We start from the raw sequence: 24732 nt of genomic DNA on the forward strand, positions 1-24732 counted from the left end.
TTAATAGCAAGTGCCCAGCTTGAATGGCCACACAGAAGTAGTAGACAAGAATTCTGTATTCTGATAAGCAGAGGTGGTATGATGGATCAGAAATCTGCTCTCAAAGGCAGGAGATAGTTTCTGAAATTCAGAATTCAATTCTGAAAATATCCAAGCTTGGGTCATATTACCCAAGTAAGTAACAGAAGCCATACTAAGATCCTAAGCAAAGGATAATGAATTACATAAAGTAGTTCTAAATAGTAATAAAAGTGATTTGTGGACTTTCATTTATTTATTAAATTCACAGCCATCTTTTTATCATGATTTTAAATTAGGAGTTGATGATAGAAAATGGAGTAAGTTTTGTGTTTCTAGTTTGATAATTGATTGGAAATAGATTTAACCTTGTGGTCTTTATGCATTAGTGGACTTTGAATTCTAGATACAAAGTAGGCACTTCTTTTTAGTCCATATGTTCTCATTATGGCTGATAATCTTTACTCAAAGCCTTAAGGTAGGCCGGGCGCAGTGGCTCACACCTGTAATCCTAGCACTCTGGGAGGCCAAGGCAGGCAGATTGTTTGAGCCTAGGAGCTCGAGACCAGCCTGAGCAAGAGCGAGACCCGTCTCTACTAAAAATAGAAAGAAATTATTTGGACAGCTAAAAATATATATAGAAAAATTAGCCAGGCATGGTGGCGCATTCCTGTAGTCCCAGCTACTCGGGAGGCTGAGGCAGTTGGATTGCTTGAGCCCAGGAGTTTGAGGTTGCTGTGAGCTAGGCTGATGCCATGGCACTCTAGCCCGGGCAACACAGTGAGACTCTGTCTCAAAAAAAAAAAAAAAAAAAAGCCTTAAGGTATATCGTAGGTTGGAATTAATAGAACTCACTGAGTTCTGTTAATTTCCTGAATTAGATTGAATTTGAGAGACATATCCTGCTCTCGTTCATATTTATTCTCTTATATTTTGCTGTAGTATCATGTTTAGTGAGATAGGGAAAGAATTTACATCATTCAATCCTTTACAATTATGTAGGGGTTATGCACAGGATTTATAGTATTAAGATCCATACATCTTGAAAGCTTCAGAAAAGCTTTGAGGCGTATGAGCATGTACACATAAAGAATGTAAAACCTAATAGTTGGAAGGGATGACCTTTAATATTGTCTGTTTCAAACACTATCTATTTCTGATGGAATTTCCTCTACATGAGCAGCGACTGCAATCTCAGTGTTTACATGAATAGACCGGTGATTTACTACCCTAAAATGGCTTATTCCATTTTCATAAAACTCTGTGAGGAAGTTATTTATTTGAAATAAAATATATCTTCCTTTAGATTCTATCTGTAGAATTGGGATTTTGCAAAACAAGTTTCTTTCTGAATCAAGGCACACAGGGCCTGAAAAATCAATCAAGTAGGCCTATAATGAAAACGTGCTCAGTCTGAATTCATTTTCCCTTTTATTTTACTTCGGGAATGTCTAAGTTTATGGAAAGACATTTATATAGATGTCAGTTTTGTTCTAGTTTTAAAAGAAACACGAGTTAGAAGTAGGGACACTGGTAAATGTAGTTAGAGTCAGTTATAGTTTAGAGACTAAAGGAAAATATTATCTAATCATTTTTGAAAAGTGTGTGAATAAATGATGGTCCTTGGTTTGGTAGCAGCCTTCCTTTCCAGGAACTACTGAAAGAGTTGGAGGGCAAGTACTGAGAATCTGAAAGCACAAAACTTCTCAGTTCCATAGTTCACACTTGCTCCTGACAAACATTTCTGTCCTTTCTATTAATATGTATGACCTGCTTCCCCAGTGGAACTACCCAGAGATGGCATCCATGCTCAGTGGCCTGCCCATCTGTCCAGCCATCTTGACACACACATGTCCTCCTTTTGTCCACGTACGGTTGGATAGTACACTGGGCAGTACATAGGCATAGCTGTGAACTCATTTGATTTCTAAGTTGCATCTAACTAATCTGGGACGATATTCTTAATATCCAGAACCTAGATTTGATTCTAGGTCAGTGTTACCCAGGAATTTAAAAACCAGTAATGTTCATTCACTGCCGTCATTGCCAGTTGCTGAGGTCTGTTCTGTTGAGTTTCTACTAGGTCTTCTATGACATGTAGACTGGAGTGTTGAATATCTAATCACTTTAACTGATAGTCTTGCCTTCACCATTTTGTGATTCAGTACAGTGTATATTAAATGTATTTTTAAAGTTTAACAATAAGCCCTACACAGCAAACAACAGCTCATGAGTCATCTGTCACCTCCAGTCCTCCCACCCCACCTCCAGACAATTAACATAAATAGTAGTAGTCTAGGATGGGACAGGTGCAACCAAGGGCACATCAGCCAGTACATGTAGCTGCCATTAAAGGAGAAAAGAGAAAGACTAATGCCTTTAGATGCATTTTTTTGTGAGATTTGTTTTGTTTTGGGTTTTTTTTTTTCCTGCTAATATAGGTCTCACAGAACCTGTTTAAGGTAAGATTTTAGGGTTTGGGAAGCTTACCTGTGAGGCGGGCTGAGAGGCTTATGAAATTTCTGGCTATTTCTGGCAACTGAAACTGTAGTTGTAGGCTGCTAGAAGAAGGGATAATTACGGACTTGTAATAACGGTTTCTGAAGAGTAAAGGATTGGTCAGTATAGTATCACAGGTGGGTTATATATTGGCAGAAAGCAGTCACACACACATTTGCTGTAAGTTCCTGATTTGTTTTGTCTAACATATAAAACTTTTTTAGAATGAGGAAGCTACCCTGGAGCAGGAACAAATGAAATTATTTTCACTTAACCTGGGTTATTTGTGAGGCCATTGACATAGGTATGGTCCTAGCAGACTCGTGAAAGTTCTTAATTCTTGTTACACCACTATACTCAGGCTTGCATTGCCAATCTGGAAGAACTTGCGTTAAAAGTTTTCTAAGCAGAAAGCCAAAATCCTAACAATGGTGTACAAGACCTAATATGATCTAACTGTGCCTTGTCCCTCCCTACTTACCTCATCTGCTACTGCTCCCCTTCTCTGTAGCCACGCTGGCCTCCTCACTGATCCTGGAGTGGGTATGCTGCCACCCCAGGGCCGTTTTCCTTGTCTGGAATGTGCCTTCCTCCAAACTCCATAGCAGCATGGCTTCCTTCTTTCCTTTGTGTCTTGCTAAAATTATACCTTTTTTAAAGAGTAGATTGATAGTTAACAGGGGCTGGGAAGGATGTGTGTGTTTGGGGTCGGGGATGAAGAGAGGTTGGTTAATGGGTAGGTGCAAACATACAGTTTAGAGGGAATAAGTTCTGATGTTTGATAGCACAGTAGAGTGACTATAGTCAGCAACAGTGTTTTGTATATTTCAAAATAGCTAGAAGAGAAGATTTGAAATATTCTCAACAAAGAAATAATAAATGCTCGAGGTGATGGATATCCTAAATACCCTGACTTGATCATCACACATTCTATGCATATATCAAAATATCACATGTATTGCATAAATATGTACAAATATTATGTATCAATAAAAAATGTTTTTAAAATAGTGCCTTTTTATTGAGGCCTCCTCATTCCACTCCGAGTACTCCCAATCCTCCTTACCCTTATTTTTTCTTTGTGGTACTTATTACGTTTTAAATACTATTTAGTTTACTCATTATCACTTCCTGCTCCTCTCCCACTAGAACACAAACTCCAAAAAGGCAGCGGTTTTTGTCTGTGCTTCCCCCCTCCACACTGATATACATCCCATTGCCTGGATCAATGCCTGGCACACAAGTCTTTTTATTGTTGAATGAGTCTTTTTGCTTTCATTTAAGGAAGTGTTAACCAGCATCAGATTCCTCTAGTTCTTGAACCAAACTCAGCAAGGCCGTCTCCTCATCTTAGCAAACAGAGTATCCCTAAACACAGCTGCCTATTTCTCAGTGACCTTGCCGTCCATCCTCGGACTCTGATTTAGTACTCTTTAACTGGATGGGTCTGGTCCCAGTCCAAGTTGAATCTGAGAACTACTGTCATAAATTTACTTTCTCTCAAGTAGGCAGAGCAAATATTAGAAGTTGTTGCTTCCTGTACTCTGTTCATCTATATTAGAAAAGGCAAGATCACAGCACATTAATGGACCCTATTTCCAAGATTGGAGATGACTAGGAAAATGTGCTAACGTTTTGGGAAGTTTTTCTATTGCTAATGTAGGTATATGTGCTTTTTTAAAACAAATTGCCATCATGAAACTATTAAACTATTATCCTAAGAGCCTAAGACTATTTTGGTTAATACTCCTAGAGTAAATGTGGAAGCTCAAGGTCAGAGTAAATGAGGAAGTTCAAGGATGCTCTATAAGTATCTTGGAGCCTCAGGGAAAATCAGAATAATTCGCATGCCTGGCAGGAAATGGAGCTGGGCAAGCCCCTTGAAAGAAGCCTGTCTTTCATAATCCTGATAGAGACAAAGCAGCAAGGAGGCAAACTTGAAAAGGAAGGGCTAAAAAGGGTTGTCTTTTGCCAATGGATATTCATTATGTCTCATTGCTCAATTCTTTGCTTTAACAAAGTAATTTTTTCAAATACTCAAAACAATCTAACTTTTGCCTTTAAGGGAAAAAAAGTTCAAAAAAAAAAAAAAAAAAGGTAGTGGTCTAGCACCTCCCAATTCCAGGTTTTTAAAGTTTACTTTGGTAGGAATTCTTGTTTATGAAGTAAGAGAAAAGGAGTAAAAGGGTTGAGACCCCTAAGCTGAAATTCACTTTGGGAATGAGGTGACACCCAGCTGCACCGGAAGATTGTGTTGGCACTTTGAGGGTGTGACTTCAGCCTGACCCTCTGCAGTTAGGTGGCTTCAGTGATGGCTACCCACGGGCTGCTTTTTCTGCCCTTCACAGAGATAATCTTTTATGAAAATGGTGACCTAGCCACCCTTTTTCCAAATGGCTTTGAAGGAAGGGGGAATTCTCTTTTAAAGCAGTAATTGAGAATGTAGTTTAAGTTGCAAAAGAGTTACAGAATTTTATTCCAGTAGTTCTAACCCTGCTGTGCTTTGGCCTTCTCCCCAGTGGACAGTCCTGAAGTTCATCATTCTGATTTACTCCTGCACAAATCAGGATTTTGACAGTTTAACCCAAAAGTCTTTTAAACCAATGTCTATCCATACCATTTTACAATCTTAATCTTCTCTTTAGAGATTAAATTGCCTACATTCTAATTCATGGTCTAAATTATTTGAGTTTTTGGAGATTTAGTAGATCTCATGGTGGCAGAATGGGGAGGACTACAAGAGGAGTCATAGTATTTCAGTTTCAATATCTTAGCTTCTGTTCACCTCCTTTCAAACCAAACTTACTAGGAGAGATTGGCTGTTAGGACCGCATTGCCTTTTTAAAGCCCTATAATTATATGTGCTACTAGAGGATTTATAATTTTAGAAATCATCTGGGGGCTCTGTTCAAAGCTTTCCTTTCTGGTTCTAAGAGCCATTTAAATATGGAAACTTTAAATGCTGAAGTACATGTTGTTGCCCTTAGGGACATGGAACCACTGCTTTTATCAGAAGGATAAAATTTTCTCTATAAAGGGTTCCACTGTCTACTCACTCTTAACAGTGAACAGTGTCCTAACATCTCCTGAGAATAAACAAGTGTGGCTTTTGCTTAGATGAACAACAGGTGGGTACTTTTTGAGGGATGCTCAGCTGTCATGTAATCCATTTGATCTATTGGGTAGACTGAGAAAGACTATAGGAAGAGGGTTCTTGTTTGAATCTTACCCTTGGAAGTGAACTAAAGATGCTATTCAGTTTAAAATTTAATTAGCACTGAAAGGAAAGTAATATGGCATTTTCTGTGGTGGGCTTCATGACTCTTTCTGCTGTCTTTTTACTGTAGTCAGATATTGTCCAATACTGTAGGTAGACCTTTCTGTTTTGTCAGAGTATCTCTGAGAATTCCTTGATAATTTATTGGTCAATAGGGTTTGAAATTAGATTTAAAGTTTAGATGGTAGATGTTTTTTGGCATTAACTAGCAGAGCTACAGGTTGATTTAACTCTAGCAGCTAGCAGAAAGGGCCACTTCTGCTCAAGTCTCAAATGACACATATCAGACAGTTGGAGTTGTGTCATTAAAAACCTGTCACTCAGAGACATTCCGCTAGGAATCTGTCAACTCGGTTGTGTGGTGCTTAAAACACATTTGAGTCATCATTCCTCAGAGAACTGGAGATGATTGACGTCACTGCCTGGTCCTAGCTTGGACCAGCCTGCAAATAATCTTTCCAAAAGCTAAATGGAGAGGAGGAATAAAAGAAAAAAATATTCTTCAGAGACTTGGAAAGGTCACAAGTGACGTCATGGAAGAGTAGATGATATAATCTCGAGCCCTGTACTGCTTGACTTGGTTTTTCTTGTGGCAGTGCCTCCTGTGGTCACCTGCGGTGAGAGGTGTGGTAAGAGGCCTCATTTGCCAGAGTTCAGATTGAGTTCATCTTGTACCTTTTTATAGTACTTTTGAGTATACTGGAACAAGGTTAGAATATTAATTTAGCCTGTTCGTCTCCAGCTGTGCCACCATAAAGAGATTGCAGCTCCTGCAGCAGGCTTCCTACACTCTGGAAAGGAACTAATTGCTGGTTACAGGCTGAAGCTGACAGGCTGCTCTTTCCCCAGCAGCCACTGAAAGTAACTTTTAAAAATCATTATTATTATTAAGCCTTCGTAGCCTGCTTTTGTGTTTTCAAAGTGCCTTATAATCATTTCTATTTGCTCTTTCTGTTGGTGTCCCTGAGAAGCAAGTTAATATTGTTATGGCCACATGTTGCACGTGACATACTAGAGGAACAGAGGATTAGGTAATGTGCTTCTTAGTACCATCTGTGATCTGCTCTGGGCATCCTCAAAGCAGAAGCTGAGGTGTGCGTTCTGTTCTTTCACTCGTTGAACCATTTCCTCACTGCTTGCTTTTAATTTGGTGTGTGAGCATTGTGGCTTTCATACTTTTTTGACTGCAACTTACAGTAAGATGTATTTTACATAATGTGTGCACATACACACTACATACATAAAACTGAACAGTTGCAGGAAACATTATTTACTCTTCATCAGATATACTATGATACTTTCTATTCTATTTTTTTATGCCAGTTTCAACCCACTCAATCAGTTTTAAGAACTACTAGTTGGTCATGATCCACCATGCTCGGGGTGCTTGAAGGTAAGCAATACACAATGCACATTTTCCTGCAGCATCAGTTTTACTCAAAGGTAAAGGGAGAAGCACATTTTCGTGTTACAACACATGTGGATGCATTATGGAATTTATCATGGAACTTTAAAGAGACCTTGTTCTTATGGCAGGCTACTTTGTATTGTACCCTATCCTGACCTTCCCCCACCTCCTCTCCAGTGTGTGTCTGTACTTTATTCTTCTGCTAAGGGAAGTACACTAGAAAAACTTGAGAAGTACTATCATTTTGGAATCTGTTAGTTCATATCTTGTCTAAACCGAAACGGGGTCAGAAACTTTGAGTAATGTATTTTACAGTCATTTTTCAGCACCTACTCTGTGCAACCACTATTCTAGAAACTGAGAAAATGCTGTGTGGCAAACAGAAGACTAAAATCCCTTCCCTCGTGGAATTTGTGCTCTGCCAGAGTTGGAGTACGTAGCATGGGGACAGGCAATAAACCAACAAATAAGTAAAATAAATAGTATGTCAGATGGTAGGCAGGGTGATGGAAAAAAATAAAACAAGGATTGGGATATGGAGTCCTGGGGTTGGAGGTTAGGTAGTGTGATTTTATTAATGCATTAGTCATAGAAGACCTAACTGAGAAGATAGTGTTTGATTAAAGCAAAGACTTAAAGGAGACAGGGAATAGGTCACATGGATTTCCGGAGGAAGAGCATTTGAGACAGGAGAGACAGCAAATGTGGAAGGCCCTGAAGTGGGAGCATGCCTGGTATATACAAGGAACAAGAGCCAGGTCATATGGCTGGAGTAGAGCTAGCAAGGGAGGGAGTATTAGCACACGACATCAGAGAGGTAATGGGATCAGATTATAGGCAATTGTCACTTTGGTATTTATTCTGAGTGTGATGGGAAGTCAGTGGAGGTTTGAACAGAGAAATATTTATGAGCTGACCTACATTTTAGGATCTCTGTGGCTGTTGAGAATAGACTGGGGAAGCTAGGTGTTGTAAAGAGGAAGGTGGGGGGGATGGGTAGGAGAAAAATGCAAAGCAGGGAGACTGTTAAAAGGCTTTGCAGGATTCCATTTACTGAGTTTGGAAAGACAGCAGGAGAATTCTATTTGGGGATGGGGAGGGAAGGTCAAGAGTTTAGCTTTGGACGTGTTCCTTTTCAGATATCTATTAGTTATCTAAATGAAGGTATTAAGTAGGCAGTTAGATTTATATGTGATCATTGATTTCCCATAGGCAAGCTAGGTGTGATGTTAAAGCTCTTGGAAAATAATTCTCCATCTTGCTTGGATTATATCTTCCTATACTGTACCTGTTGGGATAGTGAATTTTAAAATAAAAAACAAGAAACTCCCCTTTCTCTTTTCCTCTCTCTCTCCCTCTCTCCAATAACAATCAATATCATACCTTTTAAGACTGATTCAGTTCCATTTAATAAGAATAGTCAACATCAGGATTGGAATTGGAACTGGCTTCATACTGTCTTTTTCCCTTCGTTCTCTTTAACACCCAAAGAATGATTTGCATATTATTCTTTGGAAATCCTTGAAGAATCTAGCATTCTTAGGGTTGTGATCCACAATCTATATTATTCTTCCTTAACATGTAGATATTACATGATTTGAAACCAAAAGAACCCACGCACAATCCCATCCCCCCATCCCTGCCTCATTGACAATCAGTGCGCCTAATGAGAGATGTTACTGATGGGATGATGCTACGCATATGAATGATGTAGAGGTAAAAAAAAAAAAAAAAAAAAAAGGTTGAGAAACCAGTGTTTCATTTTATTTGCTCAACATCTTTCCCTTAATTTCATGCGATAAATATTTATTGAGTCAGGCAGTATGCTAGTAAAGATGAGAGACAGCCCCTGCACTCAAGGAGCTCCTTGTATTGCAGATGAGCCAGATGTAAACAGCTTTTTTGTGCTGTGGTAGAAGTGTATGCATTGGGTACTGTGGGGAAGGGTTAGAGCTTTCTGAGAAATTTCAAGCTTGAACTGAATCTTAAGGTTAAATATAGGTATTTTCCAGACAGTCAAAGCTTAAAGAGAAGAATATATTAAGCGGAAAGAACAACATGTAAAAAAGGAACAGAGCTGTGAATTGCATTGTTTCGGGAACAAGAAGTAATAATTCTGATGTGGTTGAAGTTAAGGAAATAGGCTGGAGAGGCAGGCAGGAGTCAGATCCAAGAGAGCCATATATTCTTGAAATGAACACAGTTCTAGCCATGAGTAAAAATTTGAGAGCTGCAAAATACAGAATTTGAGAAGCTAATAATGAAAAAGAGATGAAATGCTTCCTCCACCGGGTACCCTGTGTAGGTGATAATTTACCAAGCACAGTAGCAAAAAGAACCATTAAGCTAACAATTTGCCAATAAGCCTTTTTAAAAATCTCGTCTGATCTCTTTTTAGCATAACAGTATTACTGCACTTGAGCATGTGTAAAATTTCAGATAAGTCTAATGTGGTTATCCTTAATTATGAAAAATTCTAAGTTAAAAGGTAAAACAGGATATGGTGAAAGCAGAGGGAATTTTTCTTTGTTGAACAAATACTTTTATAGTACTTATTGTGAGTCAGGCACAGTTCTCTGTGCTTTGCAAATATTAACTCATTATTCTCATAACAACCCATGAATTTAGTGCTGTTGTAATCTCCATTTTACAGACAGGAAACTGTCAGAATTAGAATTTAAAATCAGGTGTTCTGACTCCCAAGTCCATGCTCTGAACCACTGTGTCTGCTGCTTCTGGTGTGGGTGTCCCAGCTTCTCAGAGAATTATTCTAGAGCAGAAGTCTCAGGGTAGTCCTCAGAGTGTCCCAAAACTCCTGAAATGTTCAAAAAATTGCATGTACATTTTTTAGCAAGAGAATTGATGGCTTTCATCTGTTTGTCAAAAGGGACTACAGGGCAGAACAGTTTAGTACCACTGATCTAGAGGAGTGTTTCATGTCCTTCCCATTGGTAAAGAGCTCCTGTTGGCATAATGAGTCCCCCAGAAGAACAAGATATTTACAAGCCCATTGAGACTTCTTAGATAACATCCTTCTAAATTAATTGCTTATCTGGCTGATCTTCCTGGGAAGTTTTTCCCAAATACCTCATGCCAGGTCCCAGATTTAAGGATTATAATTCTTTTATATTGGGGATGGTGATGGGGACTGGAGTCTGTTTTGAACTCCTGGGCTCAAGGGATCCTCCTGCCTCAGCCTCCCAAATAGTTGGGATATAGGTGCATGCCACCACACCTGGCTTATTTTTTTTTATTTTTTGTAGAGACAGGGTCTCGCTATTGTCCTGGCTATTCTTGAACTACTGGCCTCAAGTGATCCTCCTGCCTCAGCCTCCCAAAGTGCTGGGATTATAGATGTGAGCCACCACAACTGGCCCTGATATAAGTCTTTGGTTAAGAACTACTAATATTATCCTCCATAGGACAAGGATTCTATTTTCTGTATCTTTCCTTATATCTCAAATGCTTGAGATGCAATAAACATTAATGTTTGAATGAGTAGCACATTGTGGAATATAACTGCTTTATATTCAAAGATGAGGGTGGGCACAGTGGCTCACGCCTGGAATTCTAGCAGTTTGGGAGGCCAAGGCAGGAGGATCACTTGAGGGCAGGAATTCAAGACCAGCCTGGGCAATATAATGAGACCCTGTCTCTACAAAAGATTTTTTTTTTTTTTTTAAATTAGCCGGGCATGGTGGTACATGTCTGTAGTCCCAGCTACTTGGAGGCTGAGGCAGGAGGATCACTTGAGCCCAGGAATTCCAGGCTACAGTGAGCTGCAATTGCACTATTGCACTCTAGCACTCTAGCCTGGGCAACAGAGTGGGACTCTGTCTCAAAAAAAAACAAAAAAAAAACACACAGATGATATTAATAATAATCACGTTTCACATTGAGACCTTTATGTGACCTACCACTAGCTTATATCCATCACCCCAGTTTTCACTCCTAAATGTCCTTACAGAGCCTGGCACTGTCCCAAGATCTTGGTGCCCTTTTTTGACGTAAGGGCTCTCCTTCTCTCTAATTCATCTGCAGATGAATCAGAAAATACCTCTTTCCCAGAAGCCCATAACTGACATAAATCTTTGAAAGTAGTGCTCTAGTACATCTTAATATCTTAAGTCCCTTTTTCCTGGCATTAGTTACTCTGCTTAAATTCACGAGACTCAAGCTTTTTGAGAATCCTGCTATGTCAGCATTTTGGGCATCAGGGTGTGTGATATAGGTCAGAAACTCGTAGGCTTCATATTTGACAGGTTAAAAGCAAGTATTGGATGGAATCTTCTGGGAGAGAGAACAGAAAAACTGTTTCAGATAGACATAACCAAACAATCGTGGAGGAGAAAATAAAGGTACTATTTAAAGTCAGGAAGATAAGTTGATAATAAATGTAAAAAGACTAGAAGGGCTTCAGAAAGAGGATATTTGGATCTCATAGCCAAAGTTTGGATGAAGGCGTAAGTAGGCTATCGAAGTGTAGACATTTGCCATAAAAGTCAGGGAGGAAGAATAGTGGTTCTAGACAAGCGCTTCTTTTTCTTTTATCTTTTTAGAGCAGAAAGAGAAAGAAATAGGTATAGTTACTGATCATAGAACTTGCCCAGAGAAATGTTTTCCTGCAGTGCCAAGAGCATAGATAGGAAAGTCACTAGTGACAGAAACCAGTGGGAGGTGGTGGTTTAGAGCACTTCTCCTCCTACTCTCTCTTCTTACAGTATATGGGTCGTGGAATCTGCCTATTCCTGAATGTATACACCAATCAGTGTTGCCCTGAATGAAAGTACTTACTGTAGCTTTTTAAAAAACAGCGTGCTCTGAATTAAACAGACCATGGTATAGTCTCACTGTACAAGTTGTATTATGAGAAAAAAACTCATTTCTTTGCTTACTTAAAGGTTTTTCGTTCTGTAGTCATCAGATTTACCAGTGTTTGACCCAACAAGCTTTCTCCAACCATAGGATCTAGGAAATAAGATTTTATAAAAAGAAACAACTTTAAAACTTTAAAAGGAAGGTAAGAGGCAGTCTGTCAGTAGTTACTGTAGGGAAAAATAAAAATTAAGGTTTAGAGTCAGACAAGTTTGAGTTTGAATCCTAATTCTTCTGTGTACTAGCTATGTGACCCTGGATATTAATACTTAGTCTTTCTCAACCTCAGTTTACCTTATCTGTAAAAAGAGAGAGAGGAATAATAACTACTTTGTTTGGGCTAGTTATAATGAGAATTAGAATAATATCATTAGTGGGTACTTAGTAAGTGGTAGCAGCTACTGTTAATCATAAAAACAAAAAAATAACTCAGTAGATTACTCTGGGCATAGAAGTTGTGCCTTGAAGACAGACCTTCTGGAGAGAGGTAGAATTGCAGGTTGTTACATTTGTATGACAATGGAGTAAGGAAGAGTGTGCTTTGCAGTGTATGGTTTGGTGTGTCTTGATTTGGGGAGGCCTGCACTGACTGGAAGAGGAAGGAATTAAGGAGCTATATTTCTAGACACGTAACTATTCTAACTGTCCTTCCTGGCTTCCCATGATGTCCTCATTTTCCCTTGTTGCTTTCCTGGCAGGTGGCTGTGAAAAACAATATTGATGTCTTCTACTTCAGCTGCCTCATCCCACTCAATGTACTTTTTGTAGAAGATGGCAAAATGGGTAAGTACATCCCCTCCTGTCCTTCTGCCCGGTATACCTTTGCCCTTCCTCTGAATGTCAGCAGAGCATACCCCTAGTAGTACAGGTTATTTTGAAGTTAAAAAAAAATGGGGTAAGGCAAAGGAAAAGAAATCATTTTATCAAAAAGACACTTGTTCTTAAATGTTTATCACAGCACAATTTACAATTAATTGCAAAGAAAGGAAATCAACCTAAGTGCCCATCAACACATGAGTGGGTAAAGAAAATGTGGTGTGTATGTATGTGTCATGGAATACGACTCATCCATAAAAAGGAATGAAGTGATGTCATTTGCAGCAACTTGGATGGAACTGGAGACCATTATCCTAAGTGAAGCACGTCAGGAATGGAAAAACAAGCACCACATGTTCTCACTAATAAGTGGGAGCTAAATGATGGGTGCACATGGCCATAAGAAGACCTAAAGGACATCGGAAACTAAGAAGCAGGGAGGGTGGGGGGAGAGGAGAGATTGAAACTTAACTATTGGGTGCGCTGAACACTGTCCTGGTAGCAGGCACACTGAAAGCCGTGACTTCAGCATTATAGAGTGTATCCCTGTAACAAAAACTTTTGTACCCCCTTAATATTTTGGAGAAAAAAAAAGGCAAAGGATATTCTAAAGTTCTTCGTAATTGCTCATTATTCATTCACCTGAGTCATGATTGTTCTTGCTCTGCCTTTGATCTCTAAATCATAATCCCCATTATCTGAATAATCCAGTTACCCCAGGATACAGAAGAAGAGGTTTGGGGGCAGGTAGATGTGGATTTGAATCGAGCTGTGCCATTAATCTCTGTGTGTCCGCAGGCAGGGTGCTTTCTGAGTTTCGGTTTCCAAGTTTACAAAGCATAAATAGTTTTTATAATGACTTAATGAGCTAATACATGTAAATTTAGCCCTTTACTAAGTTCATACTGCCTCATGGTAAGAATTCAGGGATTTGTAATAAACCATCAGTACTCCCCATGTGGCTATTGACATTTCACTCTTCCCTTACTTGTGAAATCACCATCTAATAAAATTGGCTTATATTGGTACACATGAAATTGCGTTTACACTTAATTGATTTGAATCTGACAGTAGCTCTTTGGGTAGCCAGGACAGATGTAATCATATGTAAAGAAATTAAGGCTCAAAAAAGTTATCCAGAGTCACCCAAACAGGAAAACAGAGGAGCCAAAACGAAATCCTAGATGTAAACTCTTTTCTAAGGTATCTTAGTGCTATTGGTGAGGGATTAATTGACCCTGGAGTAAAGCACTTCTGCATAGCTAAAAATTGGCTCCAGTCCCAGGCTGCTGCTAGCTGTACTGCAAGAGCCAGCATGCTAAAGGAGAAGTGGTGCAAAGCGCTAGAAATCGGAATACTGACAGATTGTGTACATCCGTCCTTCCTCTCTGTTTCACTACAGAGCGCCAGGTCTTCCTTGCAACATGGAAGGATATTCCCAATGAAAATGAACTTCAGTTTCAGATTAAGGAATGTCATTTAAATGCTGGTGAGTAATAATTCTAAATCTCATTTTCATCTCAGTAAATCAAGTTAGATATTTGAAATTCTTATCTTTACTTACCTCTTTTTTCCATATCTACCATGTTTCTAGTGGTTATGTGGTAGATTATGACTTTTGGAAACTTATGTTTAAAAACTTGGTGTTTTTTTGGTTTGGTTTGATTTGTTGTTTTGTTTTGTGGTTTTTTTCTTTCTTTTTTTTTTTTTTTGAGACAGAGTCTTACTCTGTTGCTGGGGCTAGAGTGCCATGGTGTCAGCCTAGCTCACAGCAACCTCAAACTCCTGGTCTTAAGCAATCCTATTGCCTCAGCCTCCTGAGTAGCTGGGACTACAGGCATGCACCACCATGCCCAGCTAATTTTTTCTATATATTTTTAGTTGTCCAGCTAATTTCTTTCTATTTTTTTAGTAGAGACAGGGTCTCGCTGTTGCTCAGGCTGGTCTCGAACTCCTGAGCTCAAATGATTCTTCCGCCTCGGCCTCCCAGAGTGCTAGGATTACAAACGTGAGCCACCTTGCCTGGCCTTGTTTTGGTTTTTTGAGACAGACTTTTGCTCTGTTGCCCCGGCAAGAGTGCAGTGGCATCATCATAGCTCACTGCAACCTCAAACTCCTGGGCTCAAGTGATCCTCCTGCCTCAGCCTCTGGAATAGCTGGGACTACAGGCATAGGCCATCACGCCCGGCTAATTTTTCTATTAATTGTAGAGACAGGGTCTCGCTGTTGCTCAGGCTGGTCTCAAACTCCTGACCTCAAGCAATCCTCCCGCCTCAGCCTCCCAAAGTGCTAGGATTACAGGTGTGAGCCACCACACCTGGCCAAAAACTTGGTATGTTTTGATGTAGATACTTTATTACTTAAAAGCTAACAGATTCAGCTAGGTGCTGTGGCTCATGCCTGTAATCCTAGCACTCTGGGAGGCCAAGGCAGGCGGATCGTTTGAGCTCAGGAGTTCGAGACCAACCTGAGCAACAGCGAGACCCTGTCTCTACTGAAAAATAGAAAGAAATTAGCTGGACAACTAAAAATATATAGAAAAAATTAGCCGGGCATGGTGGCGCATGCCTGTAGTCCCAGCTACTCAGGAGGCTGAGGCAGAAGGATTGCTTGATCCCAGGAGTTTGAGGTTGCTGTGAGCTAGACTGACACCATAGCACTCTAGCCAGGGTGACAGAGCAGGACTCTGCCTCAAAAAAAAAAAAAAACCTAACAGATTTCAGAAACAAACTAGAGTTGATCTATCTACCCAATTCTTCAGTAGTTGAAGATGTATTAGTCACGTTACTTAAACATCCTAAGTATCTGGGCTGGGTGTGGGGACTCATGCTTGTAATCCTAGCACTTTGGGAGACCGAGGTGGGAGGCCAGGAGTTTGAGACCAGCCTGGGCAACAGAGCAAGACTCTTTCTCTACAAAACACTTTTAAAAATAGCCAGGCGTGGTGGTGTGCATCAGTAGTCTCAGGAGGCTGGCTCGGGAGGATCACTTGAGTCCAGGAGTTCGAGACTGCGGTGAGCTATGATCAGGCCACTGAACTCCAGCCAGGTGACAGAGCAAGACCTTGTCTCTTTAAAAAAAAAAGTCCCAAGTATCAAATAACTGAAGTGGCACTTGAGAATACACATTCTCCTAAAAAGTGAAAGGACTATTTCTTCTTTTAGATCAACCTTTGATACTGGAGGGAGGGTAGATTTCTTTCTGAGATTCTGTATTTACAATCCTGTGTTTATAATTACATAATGTGTCACAGTGGGTTAAAGCCTAGTTGATAACCTTTTTCTTCACTGTCCTGTGTCAGCTTTCTTATGATAATTCTAACCTCTTTAACCACCATTTAAAAGCCTCTAGACCCTTTTGTAGTTAATTTTATTACTATAATGGAACATAAAAGGGATATCCCAAGAGGAGAAGCAATAGCAGCTATCAGTCCCTAGGGCTTTGGCTTCCCTGAAGTATTCCCCAGGAGTAGAAAGAAGAAGCTCTAAGCTATTCAGTCCTGCCTTTTTTCTAGTTTCTGCCAGTTTCTCTCTCTCTCTCTGTCTCTCTCTGTTAATACAAGGCTTTATAAGTTTAAGTGCAAGTGAGCCTTGGTGCCTCCATACATTGGTGTTTCTCATAAGGGGTTTTTAGCACATGGCTGTCCTCCCATTGCAGCTGGAGCCTCACTTTGGGGGAAAAAGGTAATATTTCAGTACAGAAAGGGGGGAAAAAAACAAAACACTGCTGCCTCATTCCAACTTTTCATTTTTAATTTTAGTTTTCAGGGCTATGTGTTGTATTGATCTATGTTCAGATGAATCTTTTCTTACAAGGCTTTTGAGACCCAGCAGAATAGTGATCACCTTCTTCCTGTGATACCTCTTTTAGATGTGATGATTCTATAGGCCCTTTCTGAGACATTCAGGAGGCTGAAATCCTGCTTGAACCCTCAGAAATAAAAGACAGACAGACTGGCATCTTTGCACATAGAAAAACTTCAGAGAGGCATTTGCCTCTGATAGTGACTGTCTACCGTCTCCTGAGCCCTTGGAGAGTTGTTTGAGGGAGAGTCTTCTATAATTTCCATCATAATAAGTAGATAGTTGATTCTCCTTATTGTGTGCCATACTCTAAGTAGATGATACTGTCACCTGTCCCTCTCATTGAGGTTCACTGGTCAGTTACCAGAACTGGTGAGTACAGGAGGTTGGGTAGCTTTCCACAGTATAAGCTGTTCTTCAGCAAGCTTTCTGGTGCAGAATCCACAGTGGCTGGTGCTAAGAACCAGAGTAGATCCTGTTAGAGAAGCAGCCTCTGTACCCAGCTTGGAAGAGACCAGACCCCTGGTTATAGTCACCTTCATGGTAGTTAATCCAGTGGCAACATTTCAAATAATATGTTCCTGAGAACACTTGCCCACTCAAAAAAAAAAAAAAAAGAGGGGGGGTGTTCTGTGGTCAATTAAAGTCGAAATATACAACATATGGTATGCCTGTCTTAGAAGTCACCATTGCACATTAGGACACTAAAAGCTCTAAGAAGTCCTACATTGAAGAATCCCATTTAACTCAGTGTTAATGGAATTTATTTGATCATGGAATTTAAAATCACAAAATACTTATTATTAATATCCTGTGACCCACCAATGTTCCTTGAACATCATCTGGGAAACTCTGGCCTATAGAGACCAAGAGATAGGCCAGAGTAATTGGAAAGCAGGTTTGGTTTCAGAGGTGTTCTAGTATGAAAGGGACATGCTTTTTCATAAAAGAAAGTGGAAGTTTGGGTGACAGAGGACTTTAGTCTGACCTGCCAAAATAAAGAAAGAAAAGATCCCCCTGCTTCCAGATTGGAGTTTTGAACTCTCATTGCACCTTGGTGTATGTTTGTGATCTTGCCAAGGAGGAAATGTCTGGCCTTTCTCCCAGTGGGGCTGTGTCCTCTGATGTAGTTTCTCAGAGCAAATTCAGTTTTGATCAATTCTGCCATGGCCTCACGCCAGTCCCTCCTGTCTTAGGTGCTCCAAATAGAAATGAATCAGATTTCTAATGACAGACTGCTCTGTGGCTGCATAGCACATGGAACATAGGGAAAAACAGCCACTTCATTTTCTTCAGGGGCCCAAGGTCATCGTTTTCCCACACTAAATCACTGCTACTCTTTCGAGACTACTTCCTGCAACTAACCCTTTCCAGTTCTTCCTTTGACTTCATCTCAAGGTCTGGAGTGCCCTGGCCTTTACATTTCTTTCCAGTCTTGAGAACTCTATTAACACGACTGCTTCCAGGTTTAGTGCCTTCTGATTCAACACCCTGGGTCTAGCTGAGAGCTAAAAATACCATTCTTTCCAGCTGATCTGCCCTAATCACAATAGCACCAACACTTTAAATAGCTTCTCTGTGCTAGCATAGACATTTGACAGATGGAGTCAGCACTCTGAGGGCTACGGGAAGTCACAGGCTTAAAGGACTTACCAGCCTAGCATTGAGCTTTTACTTTTGCACTTTAATCTCTTTCTAGAGAAGAAAGAAGAAACTCTCTTCCCAAATCTTAATAATTAATCAGATCTTAATAGAAAAGTATACAGGATGGTGTGCTTATGGTGCCACTAGTTGTATAAGAACTAGCAAATGTTAGAAAGGTACTAATGGGCTTTCTAGCACTGATCATTTCTGTGGGCATCAAGAGATCTGTATGAATCTGTTTTGCATCTTACCATTACAGCTGCATTTGGGGTTAGTATATGTCTGGGACTACTATCTTAAGTAGATAAGTAGTAGTTGCATCTCCAGTCATATCCAGAAAGGAATCTTTGCTCCAAGCAGTTCTATAAAATGTATTGTTAGTTGTTTATTATATTCTGAAAAGCTCAGATACGTGATGTATCTGTTTTCACTAGTTAGATACTGTAGTGAAAGACGAATATGTCTTCTGGCATGGGGACTAGGTGAGGGTGAGTTCTGTTTCTTTGTTTTGTTGTGGGTCTCCCTGTCCTTTGGAACATTTCAGAAATGGAAACTCTTTCCCAGCCAACAGCTAACTATAGTTTGTTTGCTCAAATGGTAAAAAGTGTTCTTTTCAGCAGTCATTTGGTTTTGAACTTACTAATGAATACCACAACAGGGCTCCCAAATGCGTATTCTCCCATTTCCACTCTCTAACATGAGTACCTTCTCCACCATTTTTGCTGCCAGATGAGGTGTGACCTTAGCTTACGTAGAAAGATGAAGGAAGGAAAATCATGCCCATACTTTCTAAGAGTTCTGGCTCTAGATCCAAAAAGCCAAATTTATAGAAGAATACAGATAAACCAGAAGAAATCACATCTTGAAGCAAGTTATGACAGCATTTGACTTTTTTTTTTTTTTTTTTTTTTTTAACTCTCTGCTTTGGGGCAGATCTCAGTGTCTTGCCCCTCAGGTGATATCATCACCACAAACTGAAACAATTAACATCACCTTCCCATTCTCAAAGTCAGGCAACTGCAGGATTCTGTTGTGTTTCCCAGTTCAGATGTGTTTTAAAACACAAAGAACTATAATGTCTTGTTAAGAATTCTATTCTAGTCTGTCTAGGGAGCTTCCTTATGTCTGGCTCCCATGGTCATTTTTAATCAGTACATTTAGCAAAGTCTGATTACTCTGCAATCTATAAATCCCCAAACTCAGTCCTATTATCTAAAATGTATAAAAACTGATTCACACATACTAATGTTATAGAACACTCCTTCTATTCAGTCTTCTGGTAAAAGACACAGTACAGCCATTCAGTAGGAGCAGAGCCAGGTTCCTGGCCAGCATGTTTCCAGATGTATTAAAGTTACATACATTCAACTAGCTTATTCTTCCTGGCTGTTTGCCAGGTTTTCTAATTTTGGATTGGGGGGAGAGAGAGAGAGAGAGAGTGTGTGTGTCTGTGTGTGTGTTAGTGTTAGCCTGTCATCTCCTACATAGCTGGTGAAATAATCATGAGAAGTCTATAGGAATCTGGGCCTTGCTATATTTATAGTCTAGACCGTGTTTGTACCTATGCAACAAGGTGGCTCTTCAAGAAAGGTTCCTTACTGTGTGTTTTGTTTTCCTGGGAAATGGACAAGAGCCTTGAAAGTTGGGAATGGCTTTTACAACTTAAAGCAAGCCCCTATAAAGGCAATCCTGTCAAAAGGCATTAGCCAAACTCCAGCTGGTGATGTTGCCTAGCAACCCAGTCAGAGCTGCAAGAGCCCTTCACTGTGGGAACCAAGGTGACAGTCAGAACTGCCTGACTCCCCACAAGGTGATTAAAAAGCATATTGAGGCCCCTCATCCAGCAGTGTCGCATGTAACTACCCTGAGATACGTGTTTTGGCTCCTCAAATAGAGCCATTTGTTAAGTTTCTATTCTGCTTGGTGTTAATGAAAACTTTGGAAACAAAAAGGGGAAAATTAAGTAATAACCAAGTATAATAAAAATGTTTCACGAAGTAGGGGCCTTAGTGCCTCCTCCCCGAGCTGTCATTGATTTGAATATGGAAGAAAGACATCAGGACAAGAACTGCCTCTAAAAGTAGCTCACATCTAAGTAGATGGTTTTTAATGTCTATGCCATTATGTAAATATTGGCATCTCCATCATCTCTCAGAGGCTTATTCAACAGATACTGATCCCAGGTACGCGTTGTGTCCCAGATACCGTGGGAAGCACAGTGATGAAAACCTCCAGGATCCCCGTGCTCAGAGAGTTTACCATTTAGGAGGGTAGAGAGACCATCCATCATGGCAGCCTTTTCCTAGACAGCACAATAGAATATGACAGATTTTTATGTGGGGAGAATTTAGTTCCTGAAGTAGGCATGAGTAATTTGAATTCTCATTAGAAATGAATATAATAGTCAACAAAGCAGCAGTGTTTATCATCTCTATTCTTAAAGTTTCTCTGATGCTGCAGCATCTCACAAAGAGGGAAAAATTGATCTTTAATTCTGGAACATCGTGTCTTTTTGATGCTGTAGTCACAAGCAAGAGCTGAAACACCAACCTGTTCTTACTCTGAATTGCTGACTAGGAAGGCTTCCATCCAGCAACTGGGATTTCGGGGCCTAGCACAGTCACTTTTGTACAACTTCAGTCTTTTCTGAAAGTCTTTGGTTGAAACAGTTTGTTTCATTATTATTTTGGAGGAACGTTTCCCTAAAGGCTTCAGAAATCATTTGCCTGCTTTTATTTAAAAAATCTTAAACATCTAGGTTAATAAATTTGACTTGCACTTGACTTCTGCAACTCTGTGCCCTTTTCTGATCCTGACAGTTGAGGCCGAAGTGGCTCACAGTGAAGCAGTAGTGACCTGGGAAGTATTGCTATGGATGTGATCATCGGTCTGTGTGTCCCCATTGATCTGGGACCAGCATTCCAGAAGTGAATACCAACACGACAGTCACTGTGGCACACTATTTCTGTCTTTATCCTCTGTAGAGCCTTTTTAGCTATCTAGCACATGCTGAGATTACCAGCTCCTTAGGCCCACCTATTTTATAATCTGCACAGGTAACTCTTATGCTAATGCATAGTTGTTCCTTAATCTGTTTTCTGTCCTGAAATCTTATAGGCAGGCACTTCGTGAGCTTGTTCCTCACCTTTTGCTATTTTTTTGTGGGAGAAGGGCTTTCTGAAAGGTATACATGTGCACATGGCAGTACTTACCAGGGAACTTGAGCACATGTGGCTCATAAGGATGTCAGAAGAGAGCATGCACTTGTTTGAGATTTTAACTGAAGTTGGATTTTGAATCTGTATTTCTAGACACTGTTTCCAGCAAGTTGCAAAACAACAATGTTTATACTATTGCCAAGAGGAATGTGGAAGGGCAGGACATGCTGTACCAATCTCTGAAGCTCACTAATGGCATTTGGATTTTGGCTGAGCTACGCATCCAGCCAGGAAACCCCAATTATACGGTAAGGCCCTTCTCACAACGGGTAAGATGGATTAGAGGAGGGAGGTAGGAGCCCTTTCCTTTCTTCTCAGCACCCTGGAAATACCTGGAGGGAGTATTTCACAACCTGAGATATGCGAAACAAGCAGTCCATGAAGAAGTCCCCACTTATCTCAGGGGAAGACCTGCTGTCTGCAGTGTCTGCCCGAGTCACGGTGCCTCTGGCAGCAGTGATTTCTTCAAATCCATCCCTCCCCCTGGTACATACAAAATTGCTAACAAAACTTGGCAACTTCATCCTCAATATCAGTTAATATTTATCTACCACACCTGTGCATGTGGTACTGTAACAAGCTACTGTGAGAGGATTGTTTACATAGCTAATTTCAAGAAGACCTTTCCTGCTTTTGGTGTTTGTGACCTTAAGGATATCATAAACACGTGAGCCCTTTTTTTTTTTTTTTTAGCAGCATTGTATGAAGTGGAATGTTTGTTGTGAAAGGTAAAGCAAAATGGAACACACCTTTGGCAGCCTGTAAGGGGACTTTCGTTTGGAAAACTTTTTCCAGTATGACACTGAACTGCAGTCAAAATTTTGGCTGTACTTTATAGGGCAGAAGCAGTTGCTTTGTTAAACAGTGAAGATTGAGACCTAAGCACAGGGCATTTGTTTGCTGGTGGAAAATGTGGTTGCCTGATAGGGTGCTGCTTGTCGCCTGCATTTTGAAAAGTAAAAGAAAAGCCCTTGGGATGGGGTTTTTATAGGCTGTTTAATTCTGAGGAAGCTGAGTAGTCAGTAGATTAAGGGAGCCTTTAGCCATTTAGCTGAGAAAAGCCTATGACCCCATTCCTTAATTTTGACAGCTAAGTCTGTTTTCACTAGCATGTATCAGGGAATAGTACCACCCAGAGCTGAAAATTCTTGGTGTTTTCCTCACTAGTTCTCTCGCCTGAAGTAAGTTGGAATAGCATGTGTGTGTGTGAGTCCTATCAAGTTAAATGCCCAAGCATTTGTGAGCTGGGAAACTTCAGGCTTCCCCCATAAAATGTACGCTCCTCCCTCCTTCCTCGTCCTCCACCAATCTTTTGTCTTTTTTGAGGGGAGAGTTACCTACCTTGTTAATTATCTTGAGTTCCCCAAGAAAGGAAAACCCCTCTGTGCTGTTCCTGGAGGCACAGGTTTTCACTATAAAATCAAGGTCTTGCAGAAAGAGTCTACGTAGCCATGCACACTGGCATGTGCCTGCTAATCCCAGCTACTTCGGAGGTTGAAGCAGGAGGATTGCTTGAGCCCAGGAGTTTCAGAACAGCCTGGGCAACATAGCAAGACCCCATCTCAGTTTTATTTTTAAAAAAGGGAAAAAAACAAATAACTCCATTTACTTCCCTAGAAATTTGCTAGAAGTTTGTATATATGTGTGTGTTTGTATTTACCATCCATTATTTTATTGTACACATTCTTCCATGCCAGCTCTGTTAAAGAAGCATGATTTACCCCCAGGTTGCAGATAAGGAAACCATGGCTAAGAATGTTTAGTGACTTGTTCAAGACCATGTAATTTGTCGGTAGGTGAGTTGTGTTTAGAACTCAGGTATTTCTTGGCACTTCCTACACCATATTATTTATTTTGAGAAGGGCCTTTTAATATCACTATCCTAAACATAGTTTGTAAAAATGTTTTACAACATTTTATTTTGAAATTATTGAAGACTTACAAGTTTTTAAAGTGGAGCAGTTTCAAAACTAGGAAATAGGTATTGGTACAATACAATCAACTAAACTATAGACCTTACTCAGATTTCACCAATTTTTACATTACTTTTTTTGTTTTTGATTGGTTGGTGTGTAGTACTGTGAAATCTTATCACATGTATTGTTTTTTATAACCACTACCACAGTGTGGACACACCGTTGCATCACCACAAAAAAAAAAAAAAAAAAAAAAAATCTCTCTTGCTATCCCTTTATCCCTTTATAGTTAGACTCCCGCCCCAGCCCTAACCTCAGGCAGCTACTTTAATTACGGCATTTAGAATGTTACGTAAATTAAATTCATATACTATGTAACCTTTTGAGATTGTTTTTTGCACTCAGCATAATACCCTTGACATCCTTCCAAGTTGTTACATGTATCCATAGTTTGTTCTTTTTTATGACCAAATAATAGTACACGGTATACATGTACCACTGTTTCTCCATTCACCCATCGGAGGACATTCCATAGTCTCCCATGGTTTTTTAAAAAAATTTATTTTGAGGTAATTATAGGTTCACATGCAGTTATAAGAAATTATACAGTGAGCTCTTCCCACAAGCAGCCTGAGGTGATCTCTAAAAATGATCTTTATTCAGTTGACCCAGAAAGCCCCACAAAATCATATAAACAAGAGGTTCACATCTTCATGTTCTCTTTAAGAACACCCATGGAACTGCCCAAGCTATCAAAGGTATGCATATCCAAAAGCCACCAAGTATCTGGAAGATACCACCGTATAGAAGCAGGGTGTACTATTGCTTTCAAACATATTGCAGTGGTGGAGTTGGTAGGTGTGCCTAAGCTAAACAGTGGGGCTGAACACAGGGTCTGTGGCCCAAAAAGAGGGCTGAATTATTGCTGCACATGCTTAAAAATGCAGAGAGCGATGCTGAACTTAAGGGTTTGGATGTAGATTCTCTGGTCATTGGGCACTTCTAGGTGGACAAAGCCCCAAGATGTGGTACCATACTTACAGAGCTCATAGTCGGATTAACCCATAAGTGAACTACCCTGCCACATTGAGATGATCCTTGTACTAAAAAGAATAAACTCTCCTAAACTAGAAGAGAAGGTTGCATAGAAGAAAAAGACATCTTAGAAGAAACTGAAGAAGTAAGAATTTATGGCCTGAGAATGAATTCAGCATAAAATAAATGCAAATGAAGGTTAAAAAAAAAAAAAAGAATACAA

General features: G+C 40.0%; 1 protein-coding gene across 2 annotated transcripts in view; it reads left to right on the forward strand.

Annotated features, from left to right (window-relative positions):
• The window catches only part of AP2B1 (adaptor related protein complex 2 subunit beta 1), a 116428-nt gene that overhangs the window by 86001 nt on the left and 5695 nt on the right, over window positions 1-24732 (forward strand). For both annotated transcript variants that reach the window (XM_069482295.1, XM_069482296.1), the window contains 3 exons: window positions 12776-12860; window positions 14296-14382; window positions 21652-21806. In XM_069482295.1, coding sequence (XP_069338396.1) covers window positions 12776-12860; window positions 14296-14382; window positions 21652-21806 — 327 coding nt within the window. The remainder of the gene's footprint in view (window positions 1-12775; window positions 12861-14295; window positions 14383-21651; window positions 21807-24732) is intronic.

The sequence above is a fragment of the Eulemur rufifrons genome, chromosome 9, assembly GCF_041146395.1.
Source record: "Eulemur rufifrons isolate Redbay chromosome 9, OSU_ERuf_1, whole genome shotgun sequence".
Classification (NCBI taxonomy): domain Eukaryota; kingdom Metazoa; phylum Chordata; class Mammalia; order Primates; family Lemuridae; genus Eulemur; species Eulemur rufifrons.